The sequence below is a fragment of the Manis javanica genome, chromosome 8 (genome assembly GCF_040802235.1).
Source record: "Manis javanica isolate MJ-LG chromosome 8, MJ_LKY, whole genome shotgun sequence".
Taxonomy (NCBI): Eukaryota; Metazoa; Chordata; class Mammalia; order Pholidota; family Manidae; genus Manis; species Manis javanica.
Window position 1 is genome coordinate 62,608,103 of NC_133163.1, and position 24,188 is coordinate 62,632,290.

At 33.5% G+C, this 24,188-nt stretch overlaps 1 protein-coding gene across 7 annotated transcripts in view; it reads left to right on the plus strand.

Moving 5' to 3' along the window:
* The window catches only part of RALGAPA1 (Ral GTPase activating protein catalytic subunit alpha 1), a 266,532-nt gene that overhangs the window by 73,566 nt on the left and 168,778 nt on the right, over window positions 1–24,188 (plus strand). For 5 of the 7 annotated variants that reach the window (XM_073211346.1, XM_073211345.1, XM_073211348.1 and 2 more), the window contains 5 exons: window positions 7,257–7,405; window positions 10,192–10,321; window positions 11,694–11,931; window positions 12,952–13,113; window positions 20,502–20,642. In XM_073211346.1, coding sequence (XP_073067447.1) covers window positions 7,257–7,405; window positions 10,192–10,321; window positions 11,694–11,931; window positions 12,952–13,113; window positions 20,502–20,642 — 820 coding nt within the window. The remainder of the gene's footprint in view (window positions 1–7,256; window positions 7,406–10,191; window positions 10,322–11,693; window positions 11,932–12,951; window positions 13,114–20,501; window positions 20,643–24,188) is intronic. The other 2 variants (XM_073211347.1, XM_037025513.2) reach the window with 1 other exon arrangement.

Here is a 24,188-nt window from a genome sequence, read left to right on the forward strand (position 1 = left end):
TTGCATGAAATATCTTTTTCCATCCCTTTACTTTTAGTTTGTATATGTCTTTTGGTTTGAAGTGTGTCTCTTCTAGGCAACATATAGATGGGATTTTTTTTTTCCATTCAGTGAATCTGTGTCTTTCAATTGGTGCATTCAGACCATTTACATTTAGGGTGATTACTGATAGGTATGTACTTACTTACTGCCATTGCAGGCTTTAGATTTGTGGTTACCAGCGGTTCAAGGATTATTCCCTTACTATCCAATGGTCAAATTTAACTCAGTATGCTATTTCAAACAGAGTTTAAAGTTTCTGTTTTTTTCTTCCATTTTCTTCTTCTTGTATTCTTTGTATATCAGGTATCATTTTATACTCTTTGTCTATTCCTTGACTGACTTTGGTGGTAGTTTATTTGATTTTGCGTCTGCTTAGTAATTAATTGTTCTACTTTCTTTACTGTGATATTATTTCCTCTGGTGACAGCTATTTAACCTTAGAAACACTTCTATCTATAGAAGTCCCTCCAAAATACACTTGAGATGGTTTGTGGGAGGTAAATTCTCTCAGCTTTTGCTTATCTGGAAATTTGTTTCATCCCTCTTTCAAATTTAAATGATCATCTTGCTGGGTAGAGTATTCTTGGTTTGAGGCCCTTCTGCTTCATTGCATTAAATATATCATGCCACTCCCTTCTCGCCTGTAAGGTTCCTGTTGAGAAGTCTGATGATAGCCTGATGGGTTTTCCTTTTTGGTGATCTTTTTTCTATCTGTGAGTGCTTTTAAAAGTCTGTCCTTATCATTAATCTTTGCCATTTTAATTATTATATGTTTTAGTGTTGTCTTCCTTGGGTCCCTTGCTTTAGGAGATCTCTGCACCTACATGGCCTGAGAGACTATTTCATACCCCATATTGGGGAAGTTTTTTGCAATTACCTCCTCAAAAACACTTCCTGTCCCTTTTTTTCTCTCTTCTTCTGGTACCCCTATAATGCAAATATTGTTCTATTTGGATTGGTCACATATTTCTCGCAATATTCTTTCATTCCTAGAGATCCTTTTTTCTCTCTGTGCTTCAGCTTCTCTGTATTTCTATTTTTTATTCATAATTTTAAAAATTCATTTTGTTATCATTAATCTACAATTACAATGAAGAACATTATGTTTACTAGACTCCCCCATTCACCAAGTCCCCCCCACAAACCCCATTACAGTCACTGTCCATCAGTGTAATAAGATGCTATAGAATCACTACTCATCTTCTCTGTGTTGCACAGCCCTCCCCATGCACTCCCCCCCACATTATACATGCTAATCATAAGGCCCCCTTTCTTTTTCCCTCCCCTTATCCCTCCCTTCCTACCCACCCTCCCTGGTCCCTTTCCCTTTGGTAACTGTTAGTCCATTCTTGGATTCTGTGATTCTGCTGCTGTCTTGTTCCTTCAGTTTTTCCTTTGTTCTTATACTCCACATATGAGTTATATCATTTGACACTTGTCTTTCTCCACATGGCTTATTTCACTGAGCATAGCTCTAGCTCCATCCATGTTGTTGCAAATGGTAGGATTTGTTTTCTTCTTATGGTGGAATAATATTCCATTGTGTATATGTACCACATCTTCTTTATCCATTCATCTACTGATGGACATTTAGGTTGCTTCCATTTCTTGGCTATTGTAAATAGTGCTACAATAAACCTAGGGGTGCATCTGTTTTTTCAAATTGGGCTGCTGCATTCTTAGGGTAAATTCCTAGAAGTGGAATTCCTTGGTCAAATGGTATTTCTATTTTGAGCTTTTTGAGGAACCTCCATACTGCTTTCCACAATGGTTGAACTAATTTACATTGCCACCAGCAGTGTAGGAGGGTTCCCCTTTCTCCACAACCTTGCCAACATTTGTTGTTTGTCTTTTGGATGATGGCGATCCTTATTGGTGTGAGGTGATATCTCATTGTGGTTTTAATTTGCATTTCTCTGATGACTAGCTATGTGGAGCATCTTTTCATGTGTCTGTTGGCCATCTGAATTTCTTCTTTGGAGAAGTGTCTGTTCAGCTCCTCTGCCCATTTTTTAATTGGATTATTTGCTTTTTGTTTGTTGAGGTATGTGAGCTCTTTATATATTTTGGATGTCAACCCTTTATCGGATCTGTCATTTATGAATATATTCTCCCATACTGTAGGATACCTTTTTGTTCTATTGATTGTGTCCTTTGCTGTGCAGAAGGTTTTCAGCTTGATATAGTCCCACTTGTTTATTGTTTGATTTGTTTCCCTTGCCCTGGTAGATGTGTTCATGAAGAAGTTGCTCATGATTATGTCCAAGAGTTTTTTGCGTATGTTTTTTTCTAAGAGATTTATGGTTTCATGACTTACATTCAGGTCTTTGATCCATTTTGAATTTACTTTTGTGTATGGGGTTAGACAGTGATCCAGTTTCATTCTCTTACATGTAGCTGTCCAGTTTTGCCAGCACCGTCTGTTTAAGAGACTGTTATTTCCCCATTGTATGTCCATGGCTCCTTTATCATATATTAATTGACCATATATGTTTGGGTTAATGTCCGGACTCTCTAATCTGTTCCACTGGTCTGTGGCTCTGTTCTTATGCCAGTACCAAACTCTCTTGATTACTGTGGCTTTGTAGTAGAGCTTGAAGTTGGGGAGTGAGATCCCCCCGACTTTATTCTTCCTTTTTCAGGATTGCTTTGGCTATTCGGGGTCTTTGGTGTTTCCATATGAATTTTTGAACTGTTTGTTCCAGTTCATTGAAGAATGTTGTTGATAATTTGATAGAGATTGCATCAAATCTGTATATTGTTTTGGGCATTATGGCCATTTTGATGATACTAATTCTTTCTAGCCAGGAGCATGGGATGAGTTTCCATTTGTTAGTAACCTCTTTAATTTCTCTTAAGAGTGTCTTGCAGGTTTCAGGGTACAGGTCTTTCACCTCCTTGGTTAGGTTTATTCCTAGATATTTTATTGTTTTTGATGCTATTGTGAATGGAATTGTTTTCCTGATTTCTCTTTCTGTTAGTTCATTGTTAGTGTATAGAAAAGCCACAGATTTCTGTGTGTTAATTTTGTATCCTGCAACTTTGCTGTATTCCGATATCAGTTCTAGTAGTTTTGGAGTGGAGTCTTTAGGGTTTTTTATGTACAATATCATGTCATCTGCAAATAGTGACAGTTTGACTTCTTCTTTACCAATCTGGATTCCTTGTATTTCTTTGTTTTGACTAATTGCCATGGCTAGGACCTCCAGAACCACGTTGAGTAACAGTGGGGAGAGCGCGCATCCCTGTCTTGTTCCCGATCTCAGAGGAAAAGGTTTCAGCCTCTCACTGTTCAGTATGTTGTTAGCTGTGGGTTTATCATATATGGCCTTTATTATGTTGAGGTACTTGCCCTCGATGCCCATTTTGTTGAGAGTTTTTATTATGAATGGATGTTGAATTTTGTCGAATGCTTTTTCAGCATCTATGGCGATGATCATGTGGTTTTTGTCCTTCTTTTTGTTTTGGTATTAGGGTGATTTTGGCTGCATAGAATGAGTTTGGGAGTATTCCCTCCTGTTCTATTTTTTGGAAAACTTTAAGGAGAGCGGGTATTATATCTTCTCTGTATGTCTGATAAAATTCCGAGGTAAATCTATCTGGTCTGGGGTTTTTTTTCTTGGGTAGTTTTTTGATTACTGCTTCTATGTCTTTGCTGGTAATTGGTTTGTTTAGATTTTGTGTTTCTTCCTTGGTCAGTCTTAGAAGGTTGTATTTTTCTAGAAAGTTGTCCATTTCTTCTAGATTTTCCAGCTTGTTAGCATATAGGTTTTCATAGTAGTCTCTAATAATTCTTTGTGTTTCTTTGGGGTCTGTTGTGATGTTTCCTTTCTCATTTCTGATTCTGTTGATGTGTGTTGACTCTCTTTTCCTCTTAATAAGTCTGGCTAGAGGCTTATCTATTTTGTTTATTTTCTCAAAGAACCAGCTCTTGGTTTCATTGACTTTTGCTATTGTTTTATTCTTCTCAATTTTATTTATTTCTTCTCTGATCTTTATTATGTCCCTCCTTCTGCTGACCTTAGGCCCCATTTGTTCTTCTTTTTCCAACTTTGATAATTGTGACGTTAGACTATTCATTTGGGTTTGTTCTTCCTTCTTTAAATATGCCTGGATTGCTATATACTTTCCTCTTAATACTGCTTTCACTGCATCCCATAGAAGTTGGGGCTTTGTGTTGTTGTCATTTGTTTCCATATATTGCTTGATCTCTATTTTAATTTGGTCATTGATCCATTGATTATTTAGGAGCATGTTGTTAAGCCTCCGTGTGTTTGTGGGCCTTTTTACTTTCTTTGTATAATTTAGTTCTAGTTTTCTACCTTTGTGGTCTTTAAAGTTGGTTGGTAGTATTTCAATCTGTTTGAATTTACTGAGGCTCTTTTTGTGGCCTAATATGTGCTCTATTCTGGAGAATGATCCATGTGCACTTGAGAAGAATGTGTATCCTGTTGCTTTTGGATGTAGCATTCTATAGATGTCTATTAGGTCCACCTGTTCTAGTGTGTTGTTCAGTGCCTCTGTGTCCTTACTTATTTTCTGTCTGGTAGATCTGTCCTTTGGGTGAATGTTGTGTTGAAGTCTCCTAAAATGAATGCATTGCGTTCTATTTCATCCTTTAGTTCTGTTAGTATTTGTTTCACATATCCTGGTGCTCCTGTGTTGGGTGCATATATATTTATAATGGTTATATCCTCTTGTTGAACTGAGCCCTTTATCATTATGTAGTGTCCCTCTTTATCTCTTGTTACTTTCTTTGTTTTGAAGTCTATTTTGTCTGATACTAGTACTGCAACACCTGCTTTTTTCTCCCTGTTGTTTGCATGAAGTATCTTTTTCCATCCCTTGACTTTTAGTCTCTGCATGTCTTTGGGTTTGAGGTGAGTCTCTTGTAAGTAGCCTGTAGATGGGTCTTGCTTTTTTATCCATTCAGTGACTCCATGTCTTTTGATTGGTGAATTCAGTCCATTTCAATTTAGGGTGATTATTGATAGGTATGTTCTTATTGCCATTGCAGGCTTTAGATTCGTGGTTACGAACGATTGAAGGTTAATTTCCTTACTATCTAAAAGTCTAACTTAACTCACTTAGTATACTGTTACAAGCACAATCCAAAGGTTCTTTTCTGTTTCTCCTCCTTTTTCTTCCCCCTCCATTCTTTATATATTAGGTATCATATTCTGTACGTTTTGTGTATCCCTTGACTGTCTTTGGGCTTAGTTAATTTAATTTTGCATTTGCATAGTAATAAGCTGTTCTACTTTCTTTACTGTTGTTTTATTACCTCTGGTGACAGCTATTCCACCTTAGGAACACTTCCATCTATAGCAGTCCCTCCAAAATAGACTGTAGAGATGGTTTATGGGAGGTAAATTCTCTCAGCTTTTGCTTATCTGGAAATTGTTTCATCCCTCCTTCAAATTTAAATGATAATCTTGCTGGATAGAGTGTTCTTGGTTCGAGGCCCTTCTGCTTCATCGCATTAAATACATCATGCCACTTCTTCTGGCCTGTAAGGTTTCTACTGAGAAGTCTGATGTTAGCCTGATGGGCTTTCCTTTGTATATGATCTTATTTCTGTCTCTGGCTGCTTTTAACAGTCTGTCCTTATCCTTGATCTTTTCCATTTTAATTACTATGTGTCTTGGTGTTATCTTCCTCTATGTTTTGTGTTTGTAGCTGCTGTAGGCTTTGCCTCCCTCTGGGTGGCCTGGTGGCAGTGCAAGGGCTGATTGGTACCATTTTGTGAGCTGGTGCCGGCAACCGGTTGGAAAGCACAGTAGGGTGTGTATCATGGTGGGGGGATTCGGAGCTGCATAGCCAGCCAGGGGCATGGAGTGTCTGAAGCTGCTGAAAGTTCCCAGCCTGCTGGGCAGAGTGCACCCAGGCAATTTTGTTCACCTGTCCTTCCTCCTGAGCAGCAATGTCTGTGCAATTCTTGTCCCTTAGCAGCCCTCTTGCTGTTTGGAACTGTCTCAGACTGCCTGCCTGTCTTTTGTCCCAGAGCAGTCAGATGTGGATTCCTGTTTTCCACAAGCAGCTGGAATCTTAGTCTCTCCAAGTAGTCTACCTGTCTTAGATTTCCAACCCCACTAGCCTACAGAGCACCATGCAATGTAGCTTCATGCTTCTAGAGCAGATCTCCAGGGCTCAGTGTGGTGAGCTGGGGTGGAGGTAGGGCTTGGGTCCTCCAAGATCACAGCTTTGGTATGTAACCCTGTTCTGTGAGGTCTCTTCTTTTCTCCAGGTGTATGCCGTCTGGCACAGCTTTCTTTCCTGTTGCTCTTTCAGGATTAGTTGTATTAACTATATTTTTATAACTATATATGGTTCTGGGTGGAAGCCTCTGTCTGACCTCTTACGCCACCATCTTTCAATATCTATGTTCTTCTTTTATGTCTAATATTTATTTTTGCTCTTGCCTTTCTTGGTCAGTGTTGTTAGACTTCACAAAGCTCTTTCACTATTTTAAAGTTTGCTTTATATTCTTTTCTCACATGATTTACCACTGTATTTCACTATGTAGTTTATCCAGAGTATTTAAATCAGAATTGTGGGTATAGAAGATACAAATGCCTTGGGTTCACAACAGATATAATACTCTGTTCCTCCATAGTGTTGTTGAGAGCCTTTGCATATACCTGTCACCATATAACTTTGTTCTCAGTAACAAAATACAAAAATGATCTGATTCTAATGAATTTAAATATACATATTTATAGTTCCTCACTAATAGTACTGTTATATGCAACCTATTTATTCAGTCTTGTATTATAAAAGTATGTATACACACATAGCCAATAAACATGATTAAAGAGCATAGATGGTTTTGAACACCTCATTCAGAAAATTCTTCTTGATTTAGGTGTCATCTTTTATCCAAAACTATTAGTATTTTTTATTCTTTTCATCTTATGATAGTAGTAGAGTTATACTAAAGCTCTCAGTTTGTAAAAATGTTTTTCGCTTGGTTAGTGTTCTTTGATTGTCTAGTAATTTCATATTTGTCTAGATGAACATAAAAACAGACCATAATGAGTTTAAATTTCAGATATCAAGTTGGTAGAAGTAGGGTTAGAATTAACCCATAGTCTTTGTTTTTAAGTTCATTATTGATCACCTAGTGATCAGCATATTAAGTTCTTTTTTTCTTTGACTAAGAAATTTGCCATTGAAATTCTATAATGAATCACTAATGATTTCTTTTATCTTAGGTGTTTATTATAAACTCATCAAACATATTTCTTCTTGAACCTGCAAATGAAATAAAAATTCTTCTGGATGAGCACACAGATATGTGTAAACGCATTCTTAACATTTATCGATTCATGGTTGTGCAAGTATCAATGGACAAAAAGACTTGGTAAAAATATTTATCTTTTATGTTTTTTTATTGTATATATGAGTATAGTAATTTGTAGAGGAATAGTGTCTACAAACGGGGCTTGTTAAAATATTGTACAGGCTTCTATTGAATGAATGAATGAATGAATGTAATCTTTTATGTAATAATCATGATGACAGCAATACTCTTTTCATCTCAAACATTCTTGATCGGATATTATCTTTCTAAAGTGGGCATATGATGGCCTCTTTCTCCCCCTGCCACTCCCATAAATAAATGAATGCGTGCATGAATAAATGAATTCATACATGTGTGAATGAATAAGTAAATGATTGAATGTACCAGTGCCTGGTACTTCAACTTGACTGTACATTCAAATTCATGTACTGTCAGTCCTCTGTCTACTTTTTTAGTCTTCCCTTAAGCTAAACTCCACTCTTCAGGATGAGATCCTGACTCCCAGCTTTATCAAATTCTCTTTCCTGAGCACATTCTGAACTTTTCTTTAGACAGTATAATTCCTGCCATCTCTTCCTTTTATCACCATAACTGTCTTTCAATTCTACCGTCCTTTTTACCACATACCTTACTTTTATTCTTTTCCCTTGCTTCCTTTTATTCTGTATTTGTACCTTTGTTACAGTTCTTGTCAAAATTGTCTTAGTCCCTCAATTACTTTATAAATGTCTGTTTACCTCACTGAATTGAGAGGCCTTGGAAGGCATATACTTGTCTTGTTTTCATATTTCCTACATTTCTTAACATAGTACCTAAATATTGGTACTATATTTGTTTAACTGAATGGAAAAACAGGTCTTTTTTCAGAGATGAGAAGAGCAGTTCTTCAGTTTTTGTAAAAATGATTTGTATTTCCTGTAAAACTCAAGGTTTTAAAAGAAAATAAAAGTTGGTCAAAAACTCACTCTCTAGAGGTAATCATTGCCCTTTGGTGAACATCTGGTTCATAAAACTGCATACACAATCACATAATATTATGCTGTATGTATGTACCATAGTTCTCTTAACCATTCACCTATTGATAGATATATAGTTATTTCATTTTATTGTTGAAGGAGAAGATGATAAACATCCTTACACATAATATAATTTTCCTCCTTTGACTCATTTTTTTTAAATGGGGATACTAGAATAGGCCTAATTTATGTTTTGCTACCTATGAGAAAAATGGCTTTATTTTGAAAAAGAAACATTGTTACCGGTATTAACATAGTTACATCTATAAGTAGTTATTCTTAGTAACTTATTTGGAGCACTTTTCTGTGCCAGGTATCTTTTGAAATTAAGCTCATGCATTTTCTTTCGTAATCCTTATAGCACCCTATAAGGTGGATAATATCTTGGTTCTTATGGTGATTCTTAGACACAAGAGATTAAGTAACTTACCCTTGTTCACACAACTGAGATTTAAACTGTGGTCCTGACTCTAGCCCAAGTTCTATTAGTCAATAATTTTACCACCTCGGACCATTCTTTTTTTAGTAATCTTCCCCCCAATCTTTTTTCTTTTTATATGTTTTGAATCAATGCCATTGAGGCAGGTTGAAGTGAGAGATTTACTATGTAGAACACAATTTTAGAATTTTTTTTCTTAAATTTTTCAAGTTCTCTTGAGGTTGTAACATTGTGAGTGATCTCACATACTTATATTGAATTTATAATACTTTATGAATCAAAATCATAATTATTACAAAGTTAAAGGTTATCTGATATATGAATGTGAATAATGATTTGATCACAAATCAGATAAGAATTATTTGAAAAGCCTTATTGTATATGTAGTTGATTTCAAATAGCTTTTCATTTCATTTAACTGAGCTAGAAGCCTAAGATGACAAATGTGGTAGCTTTGATTTTTATTTTATGAATGAGTACATATATTTATTTGTTAAGATATTCAGGATATTTTTCAATGAGTGATACTTTTCTGTTTGATTCTGCCCTCATTCCCCAAAAATCCATGACATGTAGATCTAGGATCACTTGCTGTCTCTGCCACATTTCTTACATGGACTGCCTCACTTACTGCTGTGTCCAGAGTAGGCCTGCAAATAAGCCAGAGGAGGCGGCTTTGGTAGGGGTTTGAGCCTCACTCTACACCCAAACTGAAATTTTTCACATGGTTGAATCAATTTCCAAAGTATCAGGTACAGTTATGGTAGTTTTATGTCTTAATAATGAGCATCTAGGAGAAAGAGGCAGTGATAATAAATAAATTCCATATTGTGATTGATTGACTTATAGTACACAGAGAGAAAAATAAAGGGTTAAAAAATGGCCAAAACAAAAAGGATGGAAAGGAGCAAGAGAGTGATGGTTCTTGATTACTTGTTAGGCTCGTAATATATTAATCTTCAAATATCATGTAGATTTTGAAATTGAACCCAGTCCAATTCTAGATTTGTGGTTTTCTCCATATCTGTATTGCATAGATAGATGCGTATTCTCTACCTATGTTCAGACAGCTCTCTAAGGTTGCAACTTGATTTGTGAGGTTGAGAAATGGGAACAGTCTCCAAATTCACCTCCAATTCATCAGCTTTTGCATGAATTTTTATTTGATAAGAGGGTGCTTTGTCTGAAAAATGGTTTTAAAAATGGCTGGTATAGATTTATAAAATGGAATTTTCAACTTCAGTATTTGAAGAATTTTCAAAATTTGAAAGATATTTGTTGAGTTATTGAAAGATATACCATTTTTATAACAAATATCAATTTAAAGTTACTCATTAACCAAAAGCAGACATATGCAAGAAGGAAACATTAATTAATTTTTTTGCTTTAAGGGAGCAGATGCTGCTTGTGTTGCTCAGAGTCACGGAGTCTGTACTGAAGATGCCATCACAAGCTTTTCTACAGTTCCAGGGGAAAAAAAATATGACCTTGGCAGGTCGACTTGCAGGACCACTTTTCCAGGCAATCAAAATAAATAAATAAATAGATAGATAGAAAGATAGGTAGATAGATAGATAGATAGATAGATAGATAGATAGATAGATAGATAGATAGATAGATAGATAGATAGATAAATGTGTGTGTGTTTTTTTAAGATAATTTAGCCCTGACCTTTTACCTGGGGGAAAAAAACTTTAAATAAGAGATCATGTCATATTGAAAGATCTTTTGTAGAACTAAATTAAAAGTTGCTTATCTAAGCAGGCTATTTCTTTACATAGAAATTCACAACCTTCCGTAAGAGTGGAGGAAATACCAGGTCTGTGAAAAAAATGTTAAGGCAAGCTGATGATGTTTACTTTATCTTTTGTGTGTCATACTTAGGTATGATTGCAGAAAGCTGCCAAATAACTTCATGAGTCAATGACCTGATTGTATGCTTTATCAGTTTCCAAGCCTCTGAGCTAAAGAAGACAAAATTTTTGCTTACTATATATATTAACTTTTTGTAGTCTGAATGTTTAAAGATAGAAAGGAAGGTCACTAGTTTTTACTGTTCTATATTATAAACTCTGCTTCTATTTTCATCTTTACATTTATGTGTAAATTCATGTGAATTTCCATAGAAAAATTTATGGTTAAGCTTTTAAAAGACTATTTTATGACTTATTTCTTAAATAGGAAGGTATGTATATCTTCAGTAGAAATCCATAAACTCTCAGGGGTACTAACTGATCGGTAATTTCTGCCCTTTTATGAATAAATTTTGTGACCTATGATTAGATTTATTACAGAACACCTTTAATTCCTCTGATGTCTTTAAAATAAATTTTTATTTTATCCTTCAGTTTATATATAATTTTTCAAAAACATATTAGTACATCTCTTAATATTCAAATTATATAATTAGTGATTTCCATCTTTAATTTGAGAATGCTGCTTGTTTGTTTTTTTAGTGAAGTAACCATTAACTACTCAATAACTTCAATGTTTAATAGTATGGAGAATCCATTTTCTTTTTGAGCAGCAAAAAAGGTTTTATTTAAGGCAAAGCACACACTTGAAGCAAGGAGTGTACAGAGACTCCATCTCTTTTTAAACAGAATTTATTTTATTTAAATTAATGTAATATGCAAGAAGGATAGTTACAACTTTAGAGAGATTTCAATTTTGGTGACCTGTCTTAATTGCTAGAATGTTGGGAGTTGGCAGTTGTTGAAATAAAATTTATAGTACATTCTAATGATTACTTGAATTACTTTTGTAAGTATTACATACCAAGAAAAAGTTCTGGAAATTAGGTGATTTAAAATTGCTTGTTTTTAGGTAGTTTTTTTATGATTAAATATGTGATTTTGAACTTATTGTTATTTCTGACTATTTGCCTTTATAGACTCTTATTGTTGCCTGGATCAAAGCAAATCTAAATGTGTATATCTCCCGAGAACTTTGGGATGACTTACTCTCAGTATTGTCATCGTTGACCTACTGGGAAGAGTTAGCCACTGAGTGGTCACTGACTATGGAGACGCTAACTAAAGTTTTAGCTAGAAATTTATATAGTTTGGATCTCAGTGATTTGCCATTGGATAAGCTTAGTGAACAGAAGCAAAAAAAGCACAAAGGGAAAGGTAAGAGTTGTTCACAGAGATGTTCCATATACATTTGTTTAAATAATTTGGTCTGGGAAAATCTAGCCAGGGAGAGGGGTGAAGGTAAAAGTCATGTTTTCTCTTAATTAGTCCCTCTTTCATTTACCCTGCAGGTTAAAATTTTTCAATAAAACATGTAGATAAATGTGTAATTTTTCTTGAAGAACCTAAAAATCAGTAGTAGTTTTGATGAACAATACAGTGTTCTGTACATATCTAGCTAAAAGTTAAATAAAAATCTCAGATTCTTCTTTTTTTTTTAATAATTAACTAAAATAGGGATTTATAAAATGCTCTTCTTTTTTATCATATGCATTTTTATTAGAATTTTGAAGGTGATTTCATGTTATTCTCTTTAAAAAGAATTTGAAAAATTCTTTGAACACATGTTTTTAATTTTAACTAAAAGCAAAAATTCCTTAGATGTGGACTTAACATATCTGTCGATGTTAAAAAGTGGGAGAGGGACATAGTAACATTAATATATACTTCTAAAATCCTTGGTTTGTTAGTATTTCTCAGCCTTAATAATTAGTTGCTAGCTAGAAATTACACCTGAGTCACATTTCATAGTTAACAATAGTCCAGGGTGGTTAAGTATGTGACCAAGCTACTTTTTGCTGTACTATTTATTTCCCAAGTGGCTAGTATTGGCAGGTAGAGATTTATTAGCTTCCACAACAGGATGGCTTTTGGTTAGCTCATTTCCCATCCTTTTTTGCTTGTTCAAGTGTTATATTTCCATTACAAAGCAAGTGGTGGCAGAGGATTTATAATAGTTTATTGTTTCTGTTGTATTTTTAAACGTGTACATCAGTCTTGGAGTATGGTTTTTACATATGAAGTTCAAAAAAAGCCTTACTATAGGCAAGCATTTAATCTTGTTATTTTACAATACATATGAGTAAACCTAAGAATCTGAGGAAAAGTAGTATATGTAATTTGAAGAGATGATTGATCAGGTAACAGTATACTGAGATTGAAAATCTACATTTTTAGGAGTTGGACATGAATTTCAGAAAGTTTCAGTTGATAAGTCATTTTCTAGAGGATGGAGTCGCGATCAGCCTGGCCAAGCCCCAATGAGACAGAGAAGTGCAACAACCACAGGTTCCCCAGGAACCGAAAAGGCCAGGAGTATAGTACGGCAAAAAACCGTTGGTATGTACTCTTTAAAATCATGACATTTGTATAGAACAATATGTTTATAGTCGTTAGTAACAATGTATTTAAATATATAGTTTTTTAAAACAGTTGATTTTGGTTGTTAAATAGGAAACTTATAGTAAAATCTTTTTTTCAGTCATACTCAGAATCTAATCCCAATGACATGCTGTGTTATATATACCTTTATGCTATTAAGACTTATCTGACATTATTGTCTGTGTAAGTTTATTTTACTGTAGATGTCAATAATTTTAAACATTTTATAGAATATAAGAAGTAGAACTCTGATACACTTTACAGAATTCATGCATTAGTTGGTATAGTTTCTACTAACTGAATATACTTACAAACATGGAAAATTATGGTAGCTAATTTTCAGTACTACAATTATATAATTAGATTAACTGGTATAGTTCCTACTAAATGTTTACAAACGTGGTAAATTATGGTAGGTAATTTTTACTGCTACAATTATATAATTAGATTGGCTTCCTTCAACAAGGAATTCATGCTCTCTACTTAAAGATAGCTGAGGCCAAGGTGGGGGTATTGCTAGGTTCCTTGCAGTTTTTAACTGAAGTGGAAGAAATTTCTGTACTTTTGGAAATAGTAACAACGGAGCAATGATGGGAAGAATTTCTGGATGTAAGGATCACTTAGCATACTGTGGATCTAGCTACTGTCTTACTCCTTTTCCTCCTGGAGATTTGTAACTTGGTCTGAATTGTGGTAGAAAGCGTGCTTCAGTGAAAAACAAAAGGGCTTTATCCTAAATAGCGATAAAACCTTAAAGAATTTACTAAACATTCTAGGCTTTCATCTTTGAAGTGGGAATGATAATACCTTCTATGTCTGAAATAAAATTGCTTGAAGTTACGTCAGGCTTTATATGATTTTATGGAAGGAGAACTTTCTATGGGAATATATCTGTATTTAAATGGTAATCAGTGAAAAATTACTAACAATTTTAAAAATGTTTAAAAGTACTATAAGGATTTGTCTTCTATAAGATGGTAGTTTCTGAAGTGTTAAGAATTACAGGTCTAAAGAAAGAAACAAAATTAGAATAGGGAAATTAAAGATTTTAAAAGAATTAAAAATCATGGTTAGTTTTAAATTCTTCAAAAGAATTAAAATTTCACAATTGTTTTTTGCCTTTAAAATAAGCTTGACTGTATATTTCAAACAAGAAGAATAAGAAATTATACCAAAAAAAGGATATTGATGGATTAAAAATAATACTTAAAATTTTGGTGTAGAATCACTTTGAAATTCCAAAGATGATATTGATTACATCTGAAATGCCTTTCTTCATTCTATATTAATGCAACACTTACAGGAGACCTTTGGTACTGGTTAGGAAGAAATTTTTCTTTTAAATTTAAATTTATACTTTGTTTTATTTAGAACTTGAATCTTTTTTTAAGGTTCCTTTTTTTTTTGAGTATAGAAATAATTTATGCTTAGTTGTGGAAAGTAAAGTTTAAGGAACCATAACAAACCCATTAGCTGTCTAATGAGAAGTAATAATTGTTAACATGTTGGCATATTTATGATCTTTAAAAAGCATATAAGTAAAATATTAATCTGAACTATGATTACTGTTTAATACATATGTCAAAATGAATTTGTCTGGCTTGTTCATTGAACAGATCTGTCAAATATAAAGTTAAAGCATTAAAAATCTTAAGAAAGGTGCCTGCATAAAGGTGGAAAATACTTAAAGGGGCAGTATATTAAATTATGATATTCTTTGGACATGTATTTCTTAAACTTCTAAGATTAATTTTTTATATTCTTAGTGTACATATTTAAAATTCAACTATGCTAAATGTATATATTCTAGTAAGTCTTTCCCTCAGCATTACTCCCCACCCTCCCAGTTTACCTCATTAGAGACAACTACTATTACCAGTTTCTTGAGTGTTCTTCTAAAGATACTTTAAGCATATACAGGCATACAGCGTAATGTGTAGAGTGTTATGCACCATGGCTTTTAGACATTCACATAAAAAAGTATTTTTAAGTACTCATTACAGAAGCACTGTTCTAGTATGAGGATATAGGTGTGAACAAACTGAAGTCCGTTGAAGCTGACAAGTCTTGTGTTTGAGGAAGACATATAATAAACAGATAAGCCAATAAGCATGTTAGGAGGCAGTAAGTCCTATGAAGAAAAATTAAAGTGAGATAAGGGACAAGAGAATATAAAGATAGGGCAATGGTACTGTTACCGATAGAGAGGTCAGTGAAGACCTATCTAATTGTATAAGAACAGGTATCTGAATACAGTGAGAGCAGTTATCCAAAGAGAATGTTCCAAGCAGGAGGAAAAGTATAAAAGTCTTGGAGCAGGAATGTGGTTGGGTATTTGAGGAAGAGTCAGGAGGCCAGAGTGGCTGAAATGTGGAGAAAAAAAGAAAGAAAGTGCTAAGAGATGAAGTTAAGCTATAATGATGTATCTTAAAGTTTATTACATATCAGAAAATGTTGAACTTCTTGTATCACAATTCATTACATAGAAGTACCATGTATCCTGAAGATGGATATTTAGTTTATTTCCAAATTGGTCTATTAAAAATGGTACAAAATATACTTAGGTATACTTCAATACTTTGTGCACATATGCAGATATATCAGTAGGTTTTAATCTGTAGGATTTGAAACTAAATTGCCCAGGAAACAACAAGATAACCACTACACACCTATTAGAAAGGCTTCCAAAACACTGACAATACCAAATGCATGAATGGATGATGTAGAGCAACAGCAACTCTCTTTATTGGTGGGAATACAAAATAGTACAGCCACTTTGGAAAATAGTTTGGTAGTTTCTTGAAAAAAACTAAATGTACTCTTACCATAGGATCCAACCATCTTTTGTACTTAACCCAATTAAGTTGAAAATATATGTCGACATAAACACCTGTGCACAAGTACTTGTAGCAGCTTTATTCATAATTGCCAAAACCTGGAAGCAACCAAGATGTTCTTTAGTAGGTGATGGATTCACAAACTGTGGTACATCCACCCAGTGGAATATTACTCAACAATAAGAAGAAATGAGAAATTGGGCCATGAAGAAAACATGGAGGAGCCTCAAATGCATATTGCTATGTGAAAGAAGCCAATCTGAAAAGGCTTCATATGTATGATTCCAACTATATGATATTCTGGAAAAGGGAAAACCAAGGAGACTGTAAAAAGGTCACTGGTTGGCAGGGGGTGAAAGTGGGGAGCAGGGCAAGGAGAAAGGATGAATAGGTGGAGCACAGAGGGTTTTTTAGAGCAATGAAACTATTCTGTATGATATACTGTAATGGTGTATATATGTCATTATACATTTATTAAAAACTCATAGAATATACAATACAAGGAGTGATCCCTTAATGTAAACTCTGGACTTACATTAATGAAATTATCAATATTGGCTCATCAATTGTAGCAAATGTACCATATTAATACAAGATGTCAATATCTGGGAAAACTTGAGGTGACAGGATGGGAGGAGTGAAACGGGATATATTGGAACTTTCTACTTGCCTCAATTTTTCTGTAAAACAAAAAGTTCTAAAAAATTACAGTGTATTAATTTTAAGTATGTATGTTCATTAAGGACAGACAGTAATTTAGACATTTGAAATAACCCCACTTTTACCTATGCAAATTTTATTTTTAAAGTTTGTTGTGCTTTATTTATTTCCTAATTTTATGACTTTAATGGGGGAAGTAAGTCACACTGATAATATTCTAACTTTGACTTATGTTTTATATAGTATTCCCTTCAATAACAAACCTGATTCCTCCTTGTTAAAACTGTCATATTCTTTCCTGTGACTGAATTACTTAATAAAGTGATAGGCTGTGTAACTTTTAAGACTAATTTAAGTTAAAAGTTTTGTTTGTACTAGTAGTTTAAACTAATGTAAGCACCTGATTTCCTTTTAATTCATAAGGATACTAGTATGGTCTATGGTGAGATTTGAAAAGTAGTAATTTTATTAGATGATATTCAAAGACTTATTAGTTGCTTTCTAGAATTTTCATATAGGAATTCTAAGAGAATTTGTCATTTGTTTTTCACTTAAAGCCAATTTGTCTGTATTTAGAAAATATTAAATATGGCATAATCCTTTAACCCTAAGATTTACCCAGGATGTTCTTAGGAAATAATTTTCTGTTTTTAAATTTGAAAATTCAGTAATTTTGTTTGGATAGCATATCTGAGGACTTGCTTATGCCAACAAACACTAAAGGAAATACAGTGAATTTAGGACTTATTTTAGAATATAGTCTTGAGAAGCAGTGTAACTTGTTTGCAGTTCGGATTTAAGACCTGGCATTCAACTTTTAGAACAAATACACAAACATATCACTACTTTTGTTCAAAATTTTCTCCTAATATGTGTTTATTATAATATTGGACCTAAATTTAAGGATTTACAGAAGAATTTCTGCCAGTGGACAGACATCTATACTTGATATGTATTTGACTTAATTATTAGTAGGAAGAAATACATATAACACTTTAGAAATGAGAAAAGGCCAGAGTTGTCTCTTCCTCCTGTTTAATTTGTGTTTGTGTGCTTTTAGCGACCCATTGTATTTGCTGTCTGTGACTTTCTTGTGCTGCATGGGAACTCTGGAGTTAAGGTTATAGTTTTTGATACAGAGTTTATATATCTTATAGTCCAAGATGAATCTATGTGGAGTGCATCTGTTTTTATTCATATTTTTTAGAGGGTTAATGATAAACCATAAAAAATTGGTTTGCTTATAGGTTTGAAAAATTTTTTTTATTACTTTTTGATGTTATACTTTTCCATATGCCCTTCTATGTAAACATTTACAGATTTAAGAAGATCACTGATGTGTATGGCTTGGAATGTATGCAGCAGTAGAAATTTCAGTGGCTTTATAAAGATTCTCTCACCTAAGCTTTAGATGAATAAATATCAAAAAAATCCCAGTAGCTAATTCATTGTAAATAATTTTTTATAGTGCCAGCTGTACAACTGTGAGGCACTAAGTCAAATTTCCAGGTATGCATAAAGATCTGTAACATAGTAACAAATAGAGGGGTGTATTTTTTGAAGAATTCATTCAGGATCATAACACAGACTTAACACCACTACAATTATGGAAAAAGTTCCAAAGGAAATGCTCAAGCTCTTGTGGGAAAGAGGAAAAAAAAAGCAAGTTAGTGGTGGAAAAGAAGGAAAACAAAGCAGTTATTTCCAAGGAATTGTTTGATCCAAGGGGAAAAAAATGGAAGAACACTTGTAATTCTGTGGAAATGAAAATTGATTCAATTTAGTTTTAAAAGAAATATCTCTAAAAATCACATCTGATTATAGCTATAGATGGTATTTTATCTTGTGTTAATAAGCAGCCCATACGTTTTACTTTACATTTGTCTTTGCTGTAACAAATTTTAATGAGTGAATATATTGAAGTCAACATAACTTATTTGAAATTAGATTATGAAATTGTTCTTCACTTTCACAAGAAGGAGAAGAAGCTAGCAGGAAAGCACACATAGGCCAGATTCTGGCTTTTTATATATGAATTCAATTTTAAAATACAGTTATCTTTAATATATTACATGGCAAGCCATACACTAAAGGCAGATAATTGCCATTATCTTAATATTGTCCAACCCTCTATGTTTTGCTTCACATAAAGTTACCTAAAGCTGCTTTTAAAGAATCCTTTATTTTGCCAACATTAATAAAAATCTTCGAAAAATGTGAAATCCTTCTCCAGTTATAAGCTGTAACATATATTTAGTTTTTGGTTAATACTTTTAATTATTTTCTCCTCTATAGGTGCCCAACTGAACCTTTGGTTTTTCACATGACTGTATTGGACTGCCCAAAACCAGATACTCAATTCAGTAAAGATTTATTGAGCTCATTTGTTACAGGCAGTAGGGATATAAGGAAAGAAGATAGGTTTTGCATTTGAAAAGTTGGGAGGCTAACATAAAATACATATAATCCACTAAAAATAGATTTAAGCTTTGCAAAAGCAGAAATTCTTGTTTGTTTTGTTCATTGCTGTATTGTATTGCTAGTAATTTAATTATGTGGGAGAGTCAGAAGCTTCACAAATGAGATGTTATTTTGAGTGTAAAGGAGAGTCAGGAAGAAAAGAAGACCAAAGATATTGTGAATTCACAAAGCCATGTTGTGAAAGAGCAAGAAATTGTTAGTGAACAGGATAAAATTTTCTGTGGCAGCAGGATGAGAGATAAGTAGAAAGAAATGAAATCTCAGTGGTTATTGCAGTCAGGTTGCAAAGGCCTTCTGTAACAGGCTCCGAAATTCAGGCATCAGGAAACCAAGGGTTTCCAGTAATCAGGAAAACCCAAGATTTTGAATTGATAGTAACGTTCTTTTTTCTTTAAATCAGTGTCACTATTGTACTGTATATTATACAGTGTTGTTTCTTCTCAGTTCTCTGTTCATACATAACAATGCAGATAACTTCATTTATTCAAGAATCCTTAGAAGTTTAAAAAATGTGAGGTATAAACTTGATTATTTATCTCTAAGTGTGCTAAAATTTGTCTTTAATTTTGTGAACTGATGACTCTCCTTTTAAGAAATTACCAAATGCAATTTTTAAAAAGTAGTCCAGTTTTTATGTAATATGCTTCAGAGTTGTATTAGTACATATTTGTTTAGTTTTCTCAACTTGATTCTTCATCCTGATTGAAAATTCTATTTTCTGTAAATGCTTCTATTTAAATTTTTTTAATTGCACTCTTAACGCTTTAAATAAGAGATGCTAATTTGAGTAAGCTTTCTTCTCCTACTACCAGGAGCAAATACTAGCCATGAGATTCGATCCTTTAGATTACGAATTACATAAAAATGTTCTAAGAGAGACCCATGAGTGACTTTCTTTATTGGGGAAGAGTGAGAAAGTAGGGATGATTTGTTTTTGGAATTCGGCTTCATTAAGAAGAATGGCTCAGAGAAACTCCCAAACATGGTACCAAAAATTTTCTTTGAACTGATAATGCTGAGTTCTTTTCAGTGTTTCCATTCAGTGAACTTTTCGACCATCGGTCTTGAGAACATAGTGCTAATTTAAAGTGTCTGCTGATTTTTAATGCTATACCATTGTAACTGCTAAAAATAAGAAGCATTTTCCTACTTTATAGCAGAAAACTTACATTCAAAATGTCATGTGTGTTCTCTGATTTCTTTTCTTACAGCTTGCCAGTATTTGCTGTGCTGAAATGTTTTAATTTAAAATTTCCTTCCTTTGTATCTTTTAGTTTTCTCTGTTGCTGCTTTTTCTGTGACACAATCCTTTCATTATAGTCACTCTTCTTTTTTCCTTCCCCACTTCTTTCTTTTCCTTTTTTAAAGCCATGAGAAGCCGATCCATTGGTGAATGTGCTCTGCCATCAGCCTATATACGCAGTGCTAAAAGTGCTCCTGTTCTGATCCATACTTCCAAACCCTTCTTGCCTGATATTGTTCTCACTCCCCTTTCTGATGAGCTTTCAGGTAGTGCCACCTCTGCTAATTTCTGCACCACCTTTTTCACTTTTTAATCCTTCTGCTCTCAAATTTTGCTTAATCAAATGAACTCTTCAAAGTTAATTTATTTGGGGGAGGTGTGGGAAGTTGGGAAAGTGGTTGAGAAATCAGTATTTTGAGTTATTTGAACTCTAATGCTATCCTTGCAGTTCATTCTGGAAGTGCTAAGTTTAGTGCTGTGCCAATGTCCAATATTTTTTGTTGTAAATGACATTTTTTTTTCCTCTTAATGTTTGATTTTTTTTCTTCTCAGGTAGTTAGAAGAAGTAGTAATGCATATTTATGTCATTATAGATGTCTTACAAAAGATGACTTGGAAGATAATGATCAGAGCCTTGGCTTTTAATTTCCTGTTGTTTGGATTAATCTTGAATAGCAAGGGGAATGTATAATCAAGAAAAGTATAAAATCTGAAAGTTTTTCTTTGGAATAAATTTTTGTGTTAGATTATAATAATATTGTATGTAGAATTCTAAGAACTTACTCATTTTGAAACTAAATAAATCATTCTGTGAAACCCCAATTTCTGAGGAGCCTTAAAACCTGCTCAGCTTTCCAGTTCTTCCTCAGGCCCCCATGATCCCCAGTACTGGGATGATCTGCTTCTTACTAAAGTTTACTTAACATATAATAAAATGCATAGATCCTGGGTTTAGTTAGTGAGTTTGGAGAATTGTAACCACCCTTATTAACCATCACCCCAAACAAAGTATAGATTATTTCCACTATCCCAGAACTCCCTAGTAACACTTTTGAGTCAGTACCCCTCACATGCGCACACAGCTACTTTTTGATTTGTTACCATAGATTATTTCTTTTGTTTTTTTAAGTTTTGTATGAATAAAATCATATAGTTCGTTTTTTTAGCCAGAAACAAACTGTGTTAAATATAGTTACTATATGAAGTGTGTTAGCTCAAAGAAAGTTACCTGTACGTTCTTGGGTACTTATCTGTTATTCTTCTTAAGAGTGTTTCTTGACATTGCCCACCTTTGGTGAAGTGGCTGGTTTTTCTTTTGTTTTTTTAAATAACCTATCTCCATACACTTTCAGTTCCTAATGGACTATAGGCTTATGTGAGGGAATCATTTTATTAATAATGAGTTTTCAGGCAAAGTCCCTTCTACCATTCCTCATCCCCATTATTATCAGAGATTTCTCCCAAACCAGGTAGGATACATAATTGAAAGTAAAAAATAGGCAGATACACGGACACTCCTGTGTTTGGTATTCTTTGGAAATATTGCAAATGAGAAAGTTTATTAGTATTTGCTTTTCTCAAAAAGAGAAAAATGAATGAAACGAAAATGAAGCTATTCAGTTATTGGATGTGATATGTTTATGTTTTCTAGTTCAGGATACCTTGGTTGGGAAACAAGCATATTCTTTATGATATTTTTGAGAGTTGTTCAGTATTATTTTTGAATCTGAAATACAGTTAACTAGAGATAATGAATTATAATGAAATTGATAATCAATTTTGCAGTTGTTTATTGATGAAAATAATAAAGTAGAAAATTTGGCCTCAAATCCAAACCTGGATGCTCAGTATTTGAAGATAATTCAATATATTTCATACCAGTTAAATTAGACTACCTGAATAACTTAAGCTGTCATTGCAAAAAGTAGTAATGTTAGAAAATATATAAATGGAATAATACAATTTTTAATATATGAAGAACAGTACATGTTTCCATTATATACAATGCTATACAATGCTTAGCTACAAATGAAGAATTAGGATATTTTGTGTATTCTTGTGCCATTTAAACACTACATCTTCCTGTGCAAGTAGCAAGTAGATCAGCGGCAGATTTAGTTACTTAAATTGGCAAACAAAACAATGTTTCTGTACTTATTACTAAATTAGATGTAGCTAAGAGAAACTCCCAGTTTGTTGTAAATTTCTCTTGAATATATTTCTTGCTTCATGCTTTTTTTTTTCTAAACTGGAAGCATTTAATGAAAGCCATTTTTGACATATTTAGTAAAACTAAAATGAGTTTGGCCACTAATTCTTAAATGTTTGCTTGGGTCAAATATTCTATTAATTGCCTTAAAATTGTCAGAAAGATTTACTTTTTCTCAGTATCTTAAAGGCTTTATAAGTTTTCTTGTCTACAACTTAAATATTATTTTGGCAAATATGCGTGTTATCTGCTAGAATATTTTTGAAACTCTAAAATAAAGGCGAGGTTGTTCCCTTTAAAATGTTCTACCTAAAGTAATTCCTTAACCAGGGTAAGTTCCTATTTCAGAATTCTTGCATTGCTGTTAAATTCGTAATTCAGAAAGATTACCTTTCAATAATTTGATGGGGAAGGTGTTTTATGAAGAATGTTTGAAGGAATTTTCTAAATGGTAGTATTATTTGTTATCATTTCCTGTTGTTGATAACCTAAAATAAACTTTCCTCCAGTTTTTTGTGCATGTGTACATTTAAGATTTAAAAACATAATTAGACTTATTTATTCTGAGTAAAAATCATTTTTCTTTTAGGACTTAAAAGAGGCAAAAAACATACAAAATAGCAGCAAAAACTACTTCTTTCCTGAGAGCTGACTTGTGAATGAATTCATCATTTTCTAAGTTGATGTGTAAATATAGAACACTTTGCAGGAGATGTTAATAGGTATATAAGGGATTAAAGATTCATAGTGAATATCAGGCCCCCAGAAGTCCTGTTTAAAAAAGTAAAACTTTAATTCAGGATTTCTCAAATTTATTTAAATGTGAGAACTTTGCCAATTAGACCTATTGCCATCCGATAGTATCAAGGTTCCAGAGAGAACAAATTTGGAAGACATCAAGCAAACATAATAATTTGAAAAATTAGATATGAAAATTGGACGGGGATAGTCTTATACAAGCTTACACAGTAGCAATCTGGAGTATTGGATTTTCCATTGCTCATGTGGTTCTTGGAGGCAAATTAAAGGCCTAGAGTTTGCATCTTCAAGGATCAGGTACATAGAGAGAGAGGAATGAAGGGGTGGAAAGGAGTCGGGGGGCGGGGGGGAGAGAAAGAGAGAGAGAGAGAGAGAGAGAGAGAGAGAGAGAGAGAGAGAGAGAGAGAGAGAGAGAGAGAGGAAAAAGGAATTATATGAATACAGATTTTTAAAAAGTGCTGAATTTCAGAAGCATCACCACAGTCTTAGATCCTCAGCCAGACTGTCTTTTTGCTAGTGTTTTCTTCCAAGGTTTGAGTAAATTTAACTCTAAAACAGTTTAATGCTGAGAGATTAATGAGAAGGTGAACTGTTACATAAAGGAAAAAAATGTTTTTCCTAGTTTTATCTCTCTCCCTCATGTGAGCCAGCTTAATTGGACTCATAATAAAATATTTCCTGCTGTATCATCTAAGATCAGGAGTCGAGGTCTTTGTAAACTGCCTCTCAAAAAAAAAAAAAACAATGAAACTATTACTCATAGAAAATCATTCTAGTTTTTGATGACTAATAGAGTTTTCCAGAAAAATACTTACTAATACTCTTGAATACTTACGGGGGTAAA